Consider the following 17,047-nt stretch of genomic DNA (forward strand, 5'->3'; position numbering starts at 1 on the left):
AGAGATAATCGTTTGTGATTTGTACTTCCTTCATACTCCTCCATATAAAAGAAAATTGTTTCTTCATTCATTCATACATATAGTATATTTTTTATCCCTGAAAGAAAATATATATATATATATATATGACACCTTGTTACTATACTAAATCATGTGACCATGTGACCGTGTGACCTTGTGACCGTGTGACCATGTGACCATGAGAACGTGTGACCATGTGACCGTGTGACCTTGTGACCATGTGAACATATGATTCGTACTATGTGACCATTGATCATTGTCCGCGAAATCATAGTTTATATACTCAGATGTTGGATTATGTGACCTAAATAACCATTTGTCCTATGATTTTATGATCATACGATCATGTCACCTATATGACTTTGTGACCATGTGGCTTATATGATTATGACCATATATATTACCCAAACCATCATATCATTCATATATTTATACATTGACCCATATGATATTGTAACTTATATGACTGTTATGAATGACTTTGTGATTCAAACTGACTCATTTAACTCGATTTTAACTATTTCACATCACAATCGATTATTTGAGTTAAAAACCAACATTCTACTTCAAAATCCCCAAAATTTCAGAAACCCAAAACCCTAATTTGCACTTCAACTCAACAACAATAAATTTCAAAATCCAACCAATCTAAAAAGAAGTGTTCGTTTAACCTACCATGTGTTCGTCTAACGCCGCAATCTGCATAAGGATTTCATTTTTGGTCGAAGATTGTGACGAAAATGAATACAATGATGATTTTGAAGTTATGTTTCTTCGTTGTCGTCGTTTTTTCTTCATTGAATCTCAAATCTAGTTAGAGATTTAAAGGGGAAACGAAATTTTTAAGGAAAATAGAGATTTAGCGATGAAAATCTCTGATTTTTTTTTAGAGAGAACAAAAATGGTGAAGGAGAGGAGAGAGAGAAAAGAGTCGGGAGAGAGGAGGAAGAAGATAATAAAATATTATTTTATGTTTTTATTTTGAATTTTTTAAATTGAGAAATCCTTTACATTTTTTTACGAGAGGGTTTTATTGTCTTTTGTCATGTTCAATCTATTTTTTTGTTTAATTTTTTGTTTGGAGAGTATGTATAGAAGTAAAGATAGCAGGTGAAGGGTATTTCAGCAATATTGCATATGTGATAATTATTTAAGAATATCATCCCAAATATGATTCCAACCTTGGATATTATATGTACACACATGGTTATCAACAACAGTGACTCTATTTATAGAAACTAATCAAGATACCAAATTTTAAAATCGTCGTAATATGGCCGTATCATATGTGATACGAGTCGTAAATTATAACAACAATTTTAATAATTTTTATAATTATTAAGTTGCATCACATTCATATTATAAATATACATATATATACAGGGGACATGTGATGGTTCGCATGTGATAAAGCATTTGACAGACATGCTTCGCTGCTCTCCCTGCAACTCTCCTCCAATCATCCTTCTCCACGTGGCATTTCCTCCTAAATCAATGCCAATCATTTGAAATCCCGAATTTACCCCCCCGGAACTCGGAGATCGTGTCATTCAGTTTAAATATTTTTAATTGATAAAAAAACGAAAAGGCAAAGGAAAAACGGTCATTTTTAATTCAAAAGCTTTTGAAATTTTGAAAAAAAGGCTGCGTTTTTTCTGCGAAATCACCCAACATGTAGGGCTACTTCCGTGATTTCGGTCTCCGAGCCTCAGCTTGAAAAAAAGTTCAGTTTAAATGAACAAATTAATTTTGAAAATAGCGATTCTTAAATTAATTTTAAAATTTTGTATTTATTGTTAAATTAAAACGAGGAAAAATAGTAAAAAAATGAGTTAAAAAAAGTTTGCTAATTTTCCAAATATTCATTTGATTTTGTATGTGTGTAAAGGATAAAAAAGGAAATTGTTCATGCTGTAGAAATCCAGAATCCTATAGTCCCTTCTTGAAAAAATGTCATTTTCAGTATGTGAATATTTAAACCACAGTCTATTTGTGGATATTCACTCATTTATAGTCTTTATTTAATTTGTTTTTATCTACAAAACTATTAGGACTTTAGGGGTGCGTATTGGAAAAGAAAACAAATCTGGTGTGAGTTGTTTATACTGCAAGCCTATATACATATAATTATACTGTAATAATTTTTTATAATTGTATAATTATAATTGAAAATAAAATTATGAATAATATAATATGAATGGTAAAAAAAATGTGTGTAATTCTATTATATATGTATATATGACATTCTATATAATTATTTTATTAAATTTTTAGAGAGAGAAAGCACGAACAATCGGTATTATTATTACAAATCAAATTTTCAGATAAATAAGATTACATGAAATAATTTGATACAAATTAAAAAAAAAATCCCTCGAGAAAAGAAAAAGAAGAAGATAAAAATGGCCTCTTTCCTCTCCCTCTCCTCCTCCTCCTTGGGGTTTCAATAAAAGTCCTCTTTTTGTTTTTCTATTGATTCAACTGTTTCTCCGTGTTGAACTCGCGTTTTGTCGCAGACCCAAACGAAAGATTATAAAAAAGAAAAATTTGCTCACACGCAGATTTTTCTATAAGAAGATTTAGGGTGCGAAGGCGAAACTTTTCTAGGGCTTTGTTTTCATCGTTCTCGGATTCTTCTGAAGAAAAATCTAAATCCTACTTCAAATCTTCTTTTCGATTTTTTTCTCTCTCCCTTGATCTCTTCGTTTTCTGTTGGGTTTTCTCGTTCTGCTTCCTGATTCTGAGATCTTGGATCGAGCGCTTGCGTTTGGATCGTTGACTCGGCGGCGCCTCCCGATTTGGGTTCGCCGGGATTTCGACCTTTTGGTGAGAATTTTTTTCTGGGCAAGAAATTCTTTTGGGTGTTCGTGGAGATTAAGATTCTGAAAGGGAAGATTTTGTTGGGCGTTTGGTTGATGATGTCGACCCAAACTGTTGCGGTCTGAAGGACTATGGAATTGGTTGCTGCACGACAAGAACATCGACAAACAAGACGGAGAATATGACGCTTTACATTGGCCGCGAAGCTTCCAAGGTTCGTCATTTCCCCCAATTTCATTTCTGGGTTTATTGACAGGAGCTTTTGATTTTTGGATGGTTTGGATTCGTATTGGTGATGCCTTCTTCTTGTTCTTTGTAGTTATGGAAGCGATTTTGTTCAGAGATAGCTACAGAGATCGGTCTCCTTGCTGAGAACTGGAAGTACCTTCTCGCCGGTCTTGTCTTTCAGGTTTTCTGTCTTAAATTCAGTTTCAAAACTTCCTAAAGCTTTTGCCTTTCGTTTTGTACGAGGAGAACTTGCAAATACTTGAAATGGGTATTCGAGATCCAGTAGCTCCAACTTCGATTTGTGTTCGAGATCTCTAATGCTTAACGTTGATCACTAGTTCATCAGATTATGGTCTGTGGGAAATTCACTTGATAACAAGTTCTTATACTGAGCCATTGATTATTTTAACTTTATGAAAGAGAACTTGAATGGAAAGTGTAAGATACGGTGAGAGGTTATGATCATGGTTTGTTATACTTTGTAACTTTGATAAGAAAGCTTGTGCTTTTGGCGAAAGCTATATAAAAACTTGCGCTTTACTGATGAAATTGTGTTCCTGGATAAATATATTTCTAATTCGCCGAGCGGGAATAACTTGAGCATCTCGGTTCACTTCCATTTAAGCAATGTAGTTTCGATTTCGTGTAGTTTTGAAACCATTTGACACTCTGTGAAATTCATCTGTTGTGAGCAGTACATACATGGCTTATCTGCAAGAGGAGTTCATTATCTGCATCGTCCTGGACCAACCCTTCAGGATCTCGGGTTTTACCTTCTTCCCGTATGTCGAAAATCTCAGTATTTGATCACTTGAGAACTTACTCTCTCACTGGAAAACCCGTCTTGATGCTTAACTTTCGGTGAAAAATTCAGGAGCTTGGTCAAGAGAAAGGCTACATAAGTGAATCTGTGTTCACTTGCGTATTTGTATCGTTCTTCCTGGTGAGTCTTCCTCTGTTATTCATCTTTCTTTGACGGTGATTTGGCTGGACAAAATTTGTCAGTTTTATATGAGACTGGTTTTATTTGATGTTTGTTGTGGCTTTCTTGCAGTGGACATTTCATCCGTTCATCCTGAAAACCAAAAGGATATACACTGTGTTAATATGGTGCCGGGTTTTAGCATTCTTAGTTGTAAGTCCAAACTTCTTTAGCTATGACATCATTGACATGCCTCAAAAGCTTGTTCTTGTTGGTCTTTTTTCCTCTTTCTCGTAATCTTGAAGTATTTCAATCTGTTTTTGTGACAGGCCTGCCAGTTTCTACGTATCGTAACGTTCTATTCGACTCAGCTTCCTGGGCCTAACTATCACTGTCGGGAGGTAAAGCAACTGAAATCTATACACGCTATCATGTGTGTGCGCGTATGTATGTATTTGCATATGTGCTGAATGTACCTGCATTTGGATCCTTATTCTGGTACGATTTTTCTCGGGTTTTTACAGGGTTCAAAGCTTGCCAGGTTGCCACGGCCACAGAGCGTTCTGGAGGTGCTCCTAATTAACTGTGAGTACATATTTTCTTCCCCGAATCTTGTAATTTTGATCTGTATTCATTCATTTGCTTCTCTCTGCTCATACGATGCCCTTATCCCGTCAGTTCCCCGAGGTGTAATATATGGTTGCGGAGACCTGATTTTCTCATCGCACATGATTTTCACACTGGTTTTCGTTCTCACTTACCAGAAATATGGCTCTAAAAGGTACATCACAGTCTCCCTCGAAGCTGTACACAAAATCTTCTGACAACAACATATCCTGTTTTGGAAACTGCATCTTCAATCCTGATTCCGATCTGAGAATCCTGTCTGTGTTCTTGTTTGCATTGTCTCAGAATCATAAAGCTGCTCGGTTGGCTCGTTGCTGTAGTTCAAAGCCTCCTGATTATCGCCTCCCGTAAACATTACTCCGTAGATGTCGTCGTTGCATGGTATGGTGATTACTTATCGTGAAAAATCAGTTCTTTTACTAGAATTTCCACAGATTCAGAGATTCTTGAACTCGGGTTTTCGATAAATTCGTGTGTAGGTATACGGTGAACTTGGTTGTCTTCTTCCTAGACAAGAAATTACCAGGTCTGATTGATCTCTGATAACTTTCTTTAACTACAGACGTATTTCAATCTTGTCTGCAAAAATCAAAAACAAAAACAGAGATTCTTATTCGCTGTCTCCAAATGTACGACAGAACTTCCTGATCGGACCACGGTGTTGCTGCCTGTGATCTCCAAAGACAGAACCAAAGAAGAGAACCACAAACTCTTGAACGGGAATGGCACCGACCCTGCGGATTGGGTATGCATCCGATTCTGTTTCTGTCATCTGTTCCTCCTAAATGCCTCGATACGAATACGAAAATATGGAAAACCCGATACTGATAACGTATATTTTTCCCGATTTCGATTTGGTCAGAGACCGAGAACTCAGGTGAATGGCAAGATCTATGAAGACAGCAATGGAGTTCACACCGATAACGCAATGAACGGCGCATGAACTTGTTTACTGCAGTGGGTAACTTTTTTTTTTGTTTTTTTTTGTTACTACTGAATTGGGGGTAAAAAGGGATCAGAAGAAGCGTAAAAAGGGGAGGAGTCTCATCTATGTTCGTCGTACATTTCCCAGTTTCTTGCTCCTCAAGTAATCATCTCTCTCTTCGAGCTTCTTCGTATTTGATGATCTGATAAATCAGATTTGATTAATGCAACTGTTTGGAACTCGAGATCTGGAAATCCAATCTTGTTTTTGTAAGAATGCCATTTATGGTTCTGTATATAAGTATACGTATATATATATTTATATGTAGGGTTCTGTATATATGTATATGTATATATATATATATGCAATTTATACGCAGTCTTCTATTATATGTTTTATGTATGTATGTATACATTTACACACCAATGCGCGTAGCGTGTATAGATAGATACATGCTTTCATGCCGAAACGATTATACGGATTCCGGAAGAAAAGGAAAGGTGACAAGATGCCATATCATTATATATATATATATATTACACACACACATATTTATATGTATATAGATATCGAATCTAGTCATATATATAAATATCTTGCATGGGGCATTATTGAATGAAACAACGAAATGTGACACACACACGAAAGCCCTTTGCAAGCGAAAACTTTATTCTGATTCTGTCTTTGATGCTGTCGTGTTTCAACAAGCTCAAAAGCTATGTATACATATACATACATATATATATATATGTATATATGTATATATTAATATATAAACACGTATTAGTGTGTAAATAAAGTTTTTTCTCTAAGAGGATTTTCCGGATATTCTTATTAGATATTGGGAATTAACGTCATATATTATTTGTATCTATGTAAAGATATGTATAATTAAAACAAACACGAAAAATATTGGAATTGGATGGTACCAAAAATACGGGATGGGGGTGTAGTCAAAGGCACAACCCATGTGGGCTTCACATGTTATAACATCAACATCTCATTTTATATCGTAAAAAAATTACATCTAATAATCCAATTTTCTATTGATTTTTTTTCTTAAAATATCTAAAAATACATGGATGAATATACTAAAACTCACCAATAAAAAATTTCCCCCAATAAATATATAAATTATTTTAAAATTTTCACATAGTGGGGTGTTTTTTTATCAGATTAAAATATTTATATTTTGTAAAATAATAATTAGAATATTTAGATTTTAAAAATATTAATGAAAATTCGATATATATTTAATATTAGTGTGTATTTCTCCCATATTTTTTTTATTATCTCTGGGATTTACATTTTCCATTAAATGTAGAAGTTATTATATGGTGAAGGGGAGTTATATTCGACCGTTGTATATAAAAAAAATATTTTTTTTTTGTCTATGTAACGGGCAAATAGTCAATGATGGAGATGCGATGACATTAAAAGGTATATTTGATTACTCATCTCTGTGGTTACAAGACGTCGGGGAATAATTTTACATATAATTTTCCTTTCGAATACATTAAACATGTGACCGTCAATCTCCGTTTATCATCCCTTTAACAAAAACATATATTTTTAATTGATTGCATATATTATTCACGGTGTCATTGGCTTTATTTGATGAATGGTTGAATATTCATAGATATTTTTAGTTTAGTTTACATTATTTTGTTTAATAGTCGTCCAATTTTATACCTAATTTTAACTAAATTTTACAAAAATTCAATTATATATAATTTACAAATTATTATTATTATTATTATTATTTATATATATTTATAATATAATATTTTCATTCAAAAAATATAATCTATTTATTTTTAGACAAAATTTAAGCTATATATCATATAACATTATACGATTTGTATATCCAGATCTATATATCAGGTGCATACATATAAATATATATATATATATATATCTAATTTGGTAGGTTTTGATATGGAATTAACGTTGTTGCATGTATTGAATTGAAAAAAACCAGCCTCATTTTTCTTGATGGTTTTTTATTTTATTTCGAAAACCCTTTATATTTATTAAAATAATTGTTTGGGATTACGAGAAATTGGGTAATTTTGAACCCTAAATGGGCAGAAAACATTATGATACCAACTGTCAACTGTCTATAGATATGGTGCGTTTTATGATGCCCTTTCGTTTCTATCTTTACCTTTCCATCCTCTTTATATATATATATATATATATATATATATACTCACATGTATTTATAATGATGATTTTGGACCATCTCTTTCCATTTTTTTAAAAAATATTTGTAGTGTGGGTTATATGATGATGACTTGTGTTTGGACAAGCATGCCTATGTCTTTATATATATATATATTTTTTGCATTGCATAGAATAAGTTGATTAGAGTTTATAACACAAAAAATGTTACCAATCATGAATTCGTACAAATTTTAAATTTTGTGTATTTTATATGCAGGGTGTATGGTGAAGTATATATTTTTGTATTTGATGTTAGAATGTATCTGTGTTGACTCATTGACGAATTAACTGTCAGTAACGGGGTCGAATTACGTTGATAACATATACATACATATATATATATATATAAATATTATCAACCAGGATTATATATATATATATATAAAAAAAATAAGAAAAGTTCACGCGGTTTCCACATGAAAAAGCAATCATGCTTTTTCCTCATCTTTACTTGCAAAGAAACCGAGAATTACAACAGATGATTTGACCTCCGGTAATTCGGATTTAATTAATAAATAGTAAATAATTATGTGTATAAAATATAGAATTGCCTTAAAAAATTTGTACAACGGCCATAAAACGTTCAATATTTGCTCACATTAATATATAAAAATTATCACTTTCAAATAGAAAAAGGAATGGTAAAAAAGTGAAGGGGAAAAGTCGCTTTTAGGGCAAATTAAACAGATGAAGGATAAAACATAAAAACAACAATGGAAAAATAATTAAAAAAATAAAAAAAAAGAAAGCAAATTTCGCGTTCTTCTCCCTCGGCAGAGAGAGAGAGAGAGTCTTCTTCGCCGATACAAAAAGTCTCTTGCTTTCTTCTTCTACTTCTCAGCCTTTTCAGACTCTCTCTCTCTCTCTCTTTCTCCACATTCTCGATCTTGCTCATTGCGGTTGGCAGATTTTGAAATCTGAGGTTTTGTTATTGACTGGAGAATCTTCCGGTGATTCAATGACAACCACCGTCTCGCAGTTGTGACCTCTGTCTCCGTCGCCGTCTCCTTCTCTACCGCGAGTTCCGATCACCTGATTCCGCCGCTTTGTTATCAGATGGGAGGTCGCTGCTCTAAGTTCTCCTTCTGCTGGTTTCACTCTCACTTCAAAGCCTCTTCGGTGCTCGAATCCTCGGATCTCGGTTCGCTTTCTATAGCTCCTCGCTTTGATATTCTCCATTTCGGTTATTTTGGAGGATTTTCTGATTTTTCGTTGTTATTTTTGTGGTGGTGGCAGAAAATGGAGGGGAAAATGCGAAGAAATCGTGGCCGAGTTTCAAGGAATTCCGCTTGGAGCAGCTGAAATCGGCGACCGGCGGTTTCTCGGCGGACAACATTGTGTCAGAGCACGGCGAGAAAGCGCCCAACGTCGTCTACAAAGGAAGGCTCGACGACGGCCGGTTGATCGCCGTCAAGAGGTTTAACCGCCATGCCTGGCCCGATCATCGCCAGTTCTTGGTACATCTGCTTCATTCCCGATGCTTTAATAATCTCTGTGAAATCGATGGAGTTTCCATTCGGTTTTGGTCTGAATCTGAGAATCGATTTGGTTTATCAGGAGGAGGCGAGGGCCGTCGGGAGCCTGAGGAGTGAGAGATTGTCGAATCTTATCGGATGTTGCTGCGAAGGCGAGGAGAGATTGCTCGTTGCGGAGTTCATGCCCCAAGAAACACTTGCAAAGCATCTTTTCCACTGTGGGTTACTCACCCTCTTTATCTGTTACCATGGCTTGGAATCTGAAGGATTTCATCGAAATGCCATGAATCTTTTGATGATTTTTGATTTGGGTTTCTACTGATTCAATGATTTGGGGGGATCTTTGTTTGCAGGGGAGAACGAGCCGATGAAATGGGCGATGAGATTACGAGTTGCATTGTACTTAGCGCAGGCATTGGAATACTGTAGCAGTAAAGGGAGAGCTCTGTATCATGATCTCAATGCTTACAGGGTTTTGTTTGACAAGGTAACAAGTTCTTGATTCTTCTCCGTCTCTTCCTTCAAACGCTTTTGGTAGTTTGCTCTTCCTTTTCAAAATCTCACTCTTGTCCTTGTGGTTGACAGGATGGTAATCCGAGGTTGTCTTGTTTTGGGCTCATGAAGAACAGCAGAGATGGAAAGAGTTACAGTACAAACTTGGCATTTACTCCTCCAGAGTATTTGCGAACTGGTAGATCCTTGCTTGGTCTATGTTCTTATATTCCTTAGCTCCTGATATGCAATTTTCTGAATTTTTTTTTAACAAGGTTATATCCACCTCGAATTTGTGTGAATCTCAACCAGGTAGAGTGACACCAGAGAGTGTTGTGTTCAGTTTTGGAACTGTTCTGCTTGATCTCATGAGCGGCAAACATATTCCACCGAGCCATGTAAGTCTCTTACTGATAAGGCCGGTAAAGTCTAGAAGGAAATGCAGATCCTTTCTTGAAAATGCCGCACCATAGCCTTGGCAATGATTCTAGCGAATGATCTTTCTGTCAAAGTTTCGGTTTTAAGAATCTGAATTCTTACAATCGCTGTGTAAATCTATGTACTTGAAAGCTTTAACTAGAACAAACAAGCTTTTCTGCTTGGATTAGCATAGGTTTGATAGGAGATAATCTTCGTCTGCTTCCCCACATCGTGTTTATTGACTTTCTACTTGCTCGGTTTCAGGCACTTGACCTGATCCGTGGGAAGAATTTTGCAATGTTGATGGATTCTGCGCTAGAGGGTCACTTCTCAAACGAGGATGGAACTGAACTAGTGCGGCTAGCCACCCGTTGTCTGCAGTACGAAGCTCGAGAGAGACCAAACGTGAAATCACTCGTCACTTCGTTGACCTCACTTCAGAAGGAAGCCAATGTAATGCTAAAAAAAAAATCTTTAAACAAAGAGAATCGATATGTATCTTTCCGAATCCATTACGTCTGATTAATAACACAAAACCATATATTGGCAGGTACCATCATATGTTCTGATGGGTATACCCCATGAAACCAAGACTGAGGAGGATGAGCAGCAGCCCCTTTCTCTGACACCCTTTGGCGACGCGTGCTTGAGAGCGGATCTTACAGCCATTCACGAGATTCTTGAGAAGGTCGGGTACAAAGATGACGAAGGGATCGCCAATGAGGTACTTACATATCTTCCTTTTTATTACTTTGCCCACCCCCCGCATAAACTCAAGAACATGATTTGAACGATCTATTTTCCACAGCTCTCGTTCCAAATGTGGACTAACCAGATGCAAGAAACCCTTAATTCTAAGAAGCAAGGCGATGCAGCTTTCCGTTCCAAAGATTCTACAACCGCCATCGATTGCTATACTCAGGTAAATACATACTATACCCGCATATACAACGTCTTTTGCATGTTTGGATCGAACAATTATAGAATCAAGATAGCTTCTTCGAACTGTGTGATGATATATATTGGTCTCTTATCAACTTTTCCCGTTCCGCCCATCATGGAATCCGTAAAATAGCCCTTTACAATACTAAAAAAACACCGAATTTTATAACCACTTCCCAAGTTTTTAGCTGCAAAACTCATTTGTGGTATGATATATACAGTTCATCGAGGGAGGAACGATGGTGTCGCCTACGGTATACGCAAGGCGATGCCTATCGTATCTGATGAACGAAAACGCTCAGGAGGCACTGAACGATGCGATGCAAGCTCAAGTTGTGTCGCCAGACTGGGCAACTGCCTTGTACCTTCAAGCCGTTTGCTTGTTCAAGCTTGGCATGGAGGCTGATGCCCAGCAGGCTCTTAAAGACGCCACCCTTTTGGAATCCAAGAAGACCAAGCTCTGAATGATGATATGCTTCATTTGCTTGTATAGGTTATATATATACACATATATATGCGTGTATCTATCTTATCTATCTATCTATGTGTAAGTTTCATGGGTTTCTCTTTTTCTCCTCCTTTGTATTTATCATTGTTCTTCCTCGTATGTTGATGGTTTTCTTGCAACATCAGAGCATCTGATAGATTCATTTCGAATTCAAGCTTTAATTGGTTCAGTACAACATCTATATACGTATATATATATATATTGTATATGTGTGCGTATATGTTTATGCGTGTGTTCAGGAGGAGGATACATTGAAATGGAAAAGCCATGATATGAAAAAGGCAAAGACCATACACGCCAAGAGGACGTTAAGGAAGCGTTGGCCTTGCCATACGCTCGGACTCTCCGGCGGCTGACTCCCTCCTCCAGCCACCGTCACCGTGGCTCCGCCGTTGGCCACCGTCTCCTGTTCCTCCGGAGACGCCGTGATTGCGTTTGCTCCGGCGATGTTCCGGGCCACCGAGTGGCATATCTCACAAATCCTTCATATGACCATAATTATGGAATAAAATAGGATTAAACCCATAACCATGAAAAAGAAAATAAAAGTGATGTGCTTTAGCGGTTTCCTAAGCAATAATTATCTTAGTGATTAAGAAAAATAGCACATATAATGGAACGTGAAATCTCTTTTGCTTTATCCAAATAAGAATTTTTCTTTAGTTTTTTTTGGGGGTAGTGCCCAATTAAAGCTTGGGTCTTTTTACTAGCGTTTCAAATACATTCAACGGTTCGAATATTTCTAATTTAAGAATCCCAATTTCACAATTAAGAATCAAATTTTTGTAATGATGTTGGCATTAATAAGTTCAAAACTTCGTTACATTTGGAACATTATTGATTCCACCACTAATCTAATGAAAGATTTAATCAGATAATTTTCACGATTAGAGAGAGAGAGAGAGAGAGAGACGTACTCGTCACCTTTGATCTTGAACCAAGTCTCTGCGCATTGTCTATGGACAATCGCCAAATCGTCCTTACAGGAACACCCCAACTCAATCCCACCGCTCTCCGCTCCCAACTGACAAATCCGACAATCTCTTTTCATTTCAGCAGGAAAAGGACGGCGAAATTACCAGACCAGGACTTGAGATACTAATGCATCTGGTTACGGATTTAAGAGCAGTCGTACCGACAGATCCTGAAAACGAGACATGAGTAAAATGTGAATTGAAGAAGCTAATATATGTTCATCACCTATTGGAAATCAAGACTTTGCCCACCTTGTGTGTTCAATCTGACACGACAGGGTGAGATTATAGTTACGCTCTCCTCGAGTCGTCGCAGTCGAACGAACCTCCGCTGATCGAGTAGAAGCAGGAGCCCACGTCATCTTCGCCGTCGGAGAAGCATACGCTGACGTGACTCTCATGGTACGTCCCCTGTTCTATATCGATGTGGGACATTGCCAAGATCAGAGCTTTTCGAAAACCCACTATCAAAATTTGGGAATTTCCACGAGGGTTCGGCCAAATTTTGAAAACTTTTTAAAGAAATGGGTTTGATGGATTTGGTGAACCCTAATCTCCATTAACGCTTTTGCTAATTAAAAAACATTTAAACAGTGAAATTGCAGAGGAGAGAGCAATGATACATGGAGCAGGAACGAGTCGAACACTGCCAAGAAGAACACAGTAAAACATCATCGATGGTTTTCCTTTTATAAAATAAAATAAAAAACACGACAGATGATAAATAATGGAATATCAATTTTATTCCAAAAGACGTAAAATTTAAATTAAAAGAAGTAAGAATCTCCGTTTTCCACGTCGGCATTGGATTACCAAAAACACTCCACAGGGAAAAGAGGAGAAAATAATAGTAATTTTTTTTAATTAGAAAAGAAAAACAGGCTGGTGGGTCTTGCTTTGATGGGGAAGACATACATTCATTTATGATTTTTTTTATTAATAATCAACGGAATTATAAATATTCTTCATATATCTCAAACCTCATTTGAATCCTATTATCTGATTTTTTTTTATATTGGAATATGATCTTGAGATTTTCTGATGAATACAAGTATAAACTCTTGTATATATATAAAGATTCAAAATCCCATAATTATCTCATCTAATGAATCGATTTTTTTTCTTACAAATTTTGGATTTTCATCAAAGTTCTGGGTTCTGGCATTTGCTATGCGCAAAATGCACTTCACCATTTAGTTTTTTTTTTAAAAAAATTATAAAGTTGAAATGGTTTTGATGTTGTAAAAAAAAAAAGAGGATAAATGATGAGTATTGTATTAGATGATATCATCCAATACATATTTTATTTTTGGGACAAAGAAAAAGACAGTACAAAAGTAGTTGGCTCTGTCTTTTAACAGATTTATGTTAAAACTTGGAAAGGTGTTAGAGGTGAACTGAGGGAGTATCTCTATGTTGAGTTGAGTTTGGTTCAACAGAAACATTTGGCTGCTCATCTGATTTAATTAGGTGTGTATTTAGAAACACAAACGTGTGTGTAAGAGAGATACATATTTAAATGTAAAAATATTAAATTTTATTTTGATTTATAAAATGAAAAATAAGAGGTCAAATCTAGCCATAATAATTCGATAAATAATATTCTACCGATATGGATGGTTAAGATCGTATATCATAAACACAATAGCATTGATTTATTCTGATATTTTAAAAATATGGACTAAGATCAAACGAATAAATAGCAAAGAAATATAACCTCTGTATTTGTTTTTTCGTATGTTCATAACAAAAAAACATTTTTGAAAAATCTACACATATAATGTACAATTGATCTGATATTTAAAAAACTTTAGACGAGCGAAGTTTATAAAAATAGCAAATATATATATATAAAAAAAAATAGAATAAAAAAACACAGTGGAACAATCACCGAGAGCTCCGACACTGTGAAAATGGGAGCGTGAATGTACGCGCCAATAGTGCGCGTGGTGATTCAACTGCCGCATAGTTATAATTTATTTATTTTTATATATAATGGGACCCGTTAAGTATTTGTTTGGGCTTCAAATCATTTAGTTTGGAGCAGTTTATTTTCTAGGCCCATTAAAATCTTAAGGCCCATAAATAAGCCACGTGTCAGAACCAGTGGTCAAGATTTTGATCTGGAATCCGAAGATAAGTGGGGCCCATGCAAAATCGAACCCACCTCACATTCCCTCCCCCTTCATCTCCGGTCTCCCTCCTCCAAAACATCCATTGCCAGAGCCCCCCGCCGCAACGACGTCGCATCACCTATTGATCTCGAGCTCGCGCCACGTGGCCGCTTCTCATCCACGTGTGCTTCAGTATCCGCGATGTCTGATCGGCGGAAAGCGGGGGAAGTTCCAGGCGGAGACGGGAGGAGTGAGATGTATGGCGGTGGCGTCGGAGACGACGGAGACGGCAGTGAAGGGGAAGAAGAGTGGGGGATACGATGTGCAGACGTTGACGAGCTGGTTGCTGAGGCAGGAGCAGAAGGGGACGATAGACACGGAGCTAACGATCGTGATCTCGAGCATATCCATGGCGTGTAAACAGATCGCATCGCTGGTTCAGCGTGCCGGAATCTCTAATCTCACCGGCGTTCAAGGCGCCGTCAACGTTCAGGGCGAGGATCAGAAGAAGCTCGACGTCGTCTCGAACGAGGTCACCTATACATACATAAAAGCGTGCATACACTTCATACTTCTCACAATAACGATACCGGATGAATGAAGAAGATGGAAATTACATATTGACAAAGAAGCTGAATCAATTGAAAATGGTTTTGCGTGTAGGTGTTCTCGAACTGTTTGAAGTCAAGTGGAAGAACAGGGATAATAGCGTCGGAGGAAGAGGATGTTCCGGTGGCGGTGGAGGAGGGTTACTCCGGCAACTACATCGTAGTCTTCGATCCTCTCGACGGCTCCTCCAACATCGACGCCGCCGTCTCCACAGGCTCCATTTTCGGCATCTACAGCCCCAACGACGAGTGCATTCCCGACACCGACGACGACAACTCACCCGTAATTATACATATCCCCTTCTTTGATGGACGTTACCACGGTTCATAATGCATATAGGGGTGACTACGGGTAGAGTATTTGATATTTTTAGTTTTCTCGAATCCGAATAAAATACTTCGAGTACAAATATTGGATTCGTTTGGTAGGATATCCGTGATACCCAAATTCGAGAACCAAAAACGAAATGTCGGATTGTTTTTTATTCTTCTAAATATTATATAAAAAGAATTAATAATAATAATAATAATTTGTACCCAAATTTCAGTTTTTTCTAGCCCTAGATAGCCGAATCCGAACAATTTGTGATCTTTTGCTTATAAACAGCCTTAAGAGTTTTACATTATTGTATTGCAGCTTGGATCCGCAGAGCAAAGGTGTGTGGTAAATGTATGCCAACCAGGGAACAACTTGCTAGCAGCCGGCTACTGCATGTACTCGAGCTCTGTCATCTTCGTCATAACGTTAGGACAAGGCGTTTTCGCCTTCACACTGGACCCAATGTACGGTGAATTCGTCCTTACACAATCCAACATTCAGATCCCCAAATCCGGAAAGATCTATGCCTTCAACGAAGGAAACTACCAGTTGTGGGACGACAAGCTGAAGAAGTACATTGACGATCTTAAGGACCCTGGTCCGAGTGGTAAACCCTACTCAGCTCGGTACATTGGAAGTTTGGTCGGAGACTTTCACCGTACATTGCTGTACGGTGGTATATACGGTTACCCACGTGACAAGAAGAGCAAAAACGGGAAGCTGAGACTCTTGTACGAATGTGCACCGATGAGTTTCATCGTGGAACAAGCCGGAGGAAAAGGGTCAGATGGTCACCACAGAATTCTGGACATCCAACCGACGGAGGTTAGAAGAAGTTCCATGATTCATTCCCACTTCATATTTACCAACCTATAATCCAAAAGTTTGTAACTTTTAAAAGGATGATGATTCCCTATTTGTTTTTTACTCTTTAACATGACAGATACATCAGAGGGTTCCGCTTTACATCGGAAGCGAGGAAGAAGTGGAGAAGCTAGAGAAGTACCTGGCTTGATTCAGAAGCAATACACAAGGTGGTTTTGCGAGCAATGATCTAAGCTCCTCTTGTAAGGCAATTTGTTACTTCCATGCAAATAGAGACATAAGTTGTAAAAGGAAGAAGTCTGTTCTGTTTTTTTATCCTAAAGAATTTGATTGTTAATAGCAATGGAGGGAGAGAATTGAGCATCCCAACTCTATACTACTATATGGCCTGACAAAGAAATAATGTGTAGTAACTTACATGCAGTTAGGACAACCATACAGGTGCTGTTTTTTCAGAGTTTACCAGTTGAGGATCTGAATCAGTTCATGACTCTCTGCCTGGCGTTCTTCTTCGCTGTGAAGACACAAGTATGGTTGAGTTAGGCAAAAAAGATGCATTGGGGAAATATGCCGAACTTTTCATTTCAGCAGGCAAAGGACG

At 37.0% G+C, this 17,047-nt stretch overlaps 5 protein-coding genes across 5 annotated transcripts in view; 3 read left to right on the forward strand and 2 right to left on the reverse strand.

Moving 5' to 3' along the window:
* Positions 1-2,446: 2,446 nt before the first annotated feature.
* On the forward strand, positions 2,447-5,864 carry LOC104805655 (phosphatidylinositol:ceramide inositolphosphotransferase 1). The gene is made up of 13 exons (XM_010530306.2): positions 2,447-2,847; positions 2,969-3,055; positions 3,161-3,250; positions 3,765-3,851; positions 3,944-4,012; positions 4,124-4,204; positions 4,321-4,392; positions 4,516-4,576; positions 4,670-4,772; positions 4,904-4,999; positions 5,098-5,144; positions 5,257-5,363; positions 5,481-5,864. The coding sequence occupies exons 2-13, from the start codon at positions 3,023-3,025 to the stop codon at positions 5,559-5,561; spliced, it is 927 nt and encodes a 308-aa protein (XP_010528608.1). The 5' UTR covers positions 2,447-2,847; positions 2,969-3,022; the 3' UTR covers positions 5,562-5,864.
* Positions 5,865-8,520: 2,656 nt separating this feature from the next.
* On the forward strand, positions 8,521-11,767 carry LOC104805670 (probable serine/threonine-protein kinase At5g41260). The gene is made up of 10 exons (XM_010530318.2): positions 8,521-8,910; positions 9,006-9,226; positions 9,327-9,462; positions 9,598-9,731; positions 9,830-9,935; positions 10,049-10,134; positions 10,421-10,609; positions 10,707-10,880; positions 10,965-11,078; positions 11,320-11,767. The coding sequence occupies exons 1-10, from the start codon at positions 8,826-8,828 to the stop codon at positions 11,560-11,562; spliced, it is 1,488 nt and encodes a 495-aa protein (XP_010528620.1). The 5' UTR covers positions 8,521-8,825; the 3' UTR covers positions 11,563-11,767.
* A 49-nt stretch (positions 11,768-11,816) lies between these two features.
* Positions 11,817-12,657, reverse strand: LOC104824487. Its single transcript, XM_010556597.1, has 2 exons — positions 12,524-12,657; positions 11,817-12,088 (listed from the first exon to the last, which is right to left on the reverse strand). Exons 1-2 carry the CDS (start codon positions 12,655-12,657, stop codon positions 11,842-11,844), a joined length of 381 nt encoding a protein of 126 aa, XP_010554899.1. The 3' UTR covers positions 11,817-11,841.
* Positions 12,658-14,505: 1,848 nt separating this feature from the next.
* On the forward strand, positions 14,506-16,789 carry LOC104805680 (fructose-1,6-bisphosphatase, chloroplastic). Its single transcript, XM_010530327.2, has 5 exons — positions 14,506-14,520; positions 14,717-15,226; positions 15,358-15,585; positions 15,940-16,446; positions 16,565-16,789. The coding sequence occupies exons 1-5, from the start codon at positions 14,506-14,508 to the stop codon at positions 16,634-16,636; spliced, it is 1,332 nt and encodes a 443-aa protein (XP_010528629.2). The 3' UTR covers positions 16,637-16,789.
* Positions 16,790-16,863: 74 nt separating this feature from the next.
* The window catches only part of LOC104805691, a 2,678-nt gene continuing 2,494 nt past the window's right edge, over positions 16,864-17,047 (reverse strand). The window contains exon 7 of the mRNA XM_010530336.2: positions 16,864-16,960. The gene's annotated coding sequence lies outside the window, so the exon portion shown is untranslated. The remainder of the gene's footprint in view (positions 16,961-17,047) is intronic.

Source organism: Tarenaya hassleriana, unplaced genomic scaffold (assembly GCF_000463585.1).
Source record: "Tarenaya hassleriana unplaced genomic scaffold, ASM46358v1 Cleome1, whole genome shotgun sequence".
NCBI classification, from domain to species: Eukaryota; Viridiplantae; Streptophyta; class Magnoliopsida; order Brassicales; family Cleomaceae; genus Tarenaya; species Tarenaya hassleriana.

Bases quoted from the DNA above. Each gene is read 5' to 3' on its own strand.
- LOC104824487 (XM_010556597.1), bottom strand. From the start codon at position 12,657: ATGAAAAGAGATTGTCGGATTTGTCAGTTGGGAGCGGAGAGCGGTGGG. The intron at 12,089-12,523 runs GTACGTCTCTCT...GGTCATATGAAG, and splicing joins TTCAAGATCAAAGGTGACGA to GATTTGTGAGATATGCCACT.
- LOC104805655 (XM_010530306.2), top strand. From the start codon at position 3,023: ATGACGCTTTACATTGGCCGCGAAGCTTCCAAG. The intron at 3,056-3,160 runs GTTCGTCATTTC...TGTTCTTTGTAG, and splicing joins TTGGCCGCGAAGCTTCCAAG to TTATGGAAGCGATTTTGTTC. The intron at 3,251-3,764 runs GTTTTCTGTCTT...TGTTGTGAGCAG, and splicing joins TCGCCGGTCTTGTCTTTCAG to TACATACATGGCTTATCTGC.
- LOC104805680 (XM_010530327.2), top strand. The intron at 15,227-15,357 runs GTCACCTATACA...TTTTGCGTGTAG, and splicing joins TCGACGTCGTCTCGAACGAG to GTGTTCTCGAACTGTTTGAA. The intron at 15,586-15,939 runs GTAATTATACAT...ATTGTATTGCAG, and splicing joins CCGACGACGACAACTCACCC to CTTGGATCCGCAGAGCAAAG.
- LOC104805670 (XM_010530318.2), top strand. From the start codon at position 8,826: ATGGGAGGTCGCTGCTCTAAGTTCTCCTTCTGCTGGTTTCACTCTCAC. The intron at 10,610-10,706 runs GTAATGCTAAAA...ATATATTGGCAG, and splicing joins CACTTCAGAAGGAAGCCAAT to GTACCATCATATGTTCTGAT. The intron at 11,079-11,319 runs GTAAATACATAC...TGATATATACAG, and splicing joins CCATCGATTGCTATACTCAG to TTCATCGAGGGAGGAACGAT.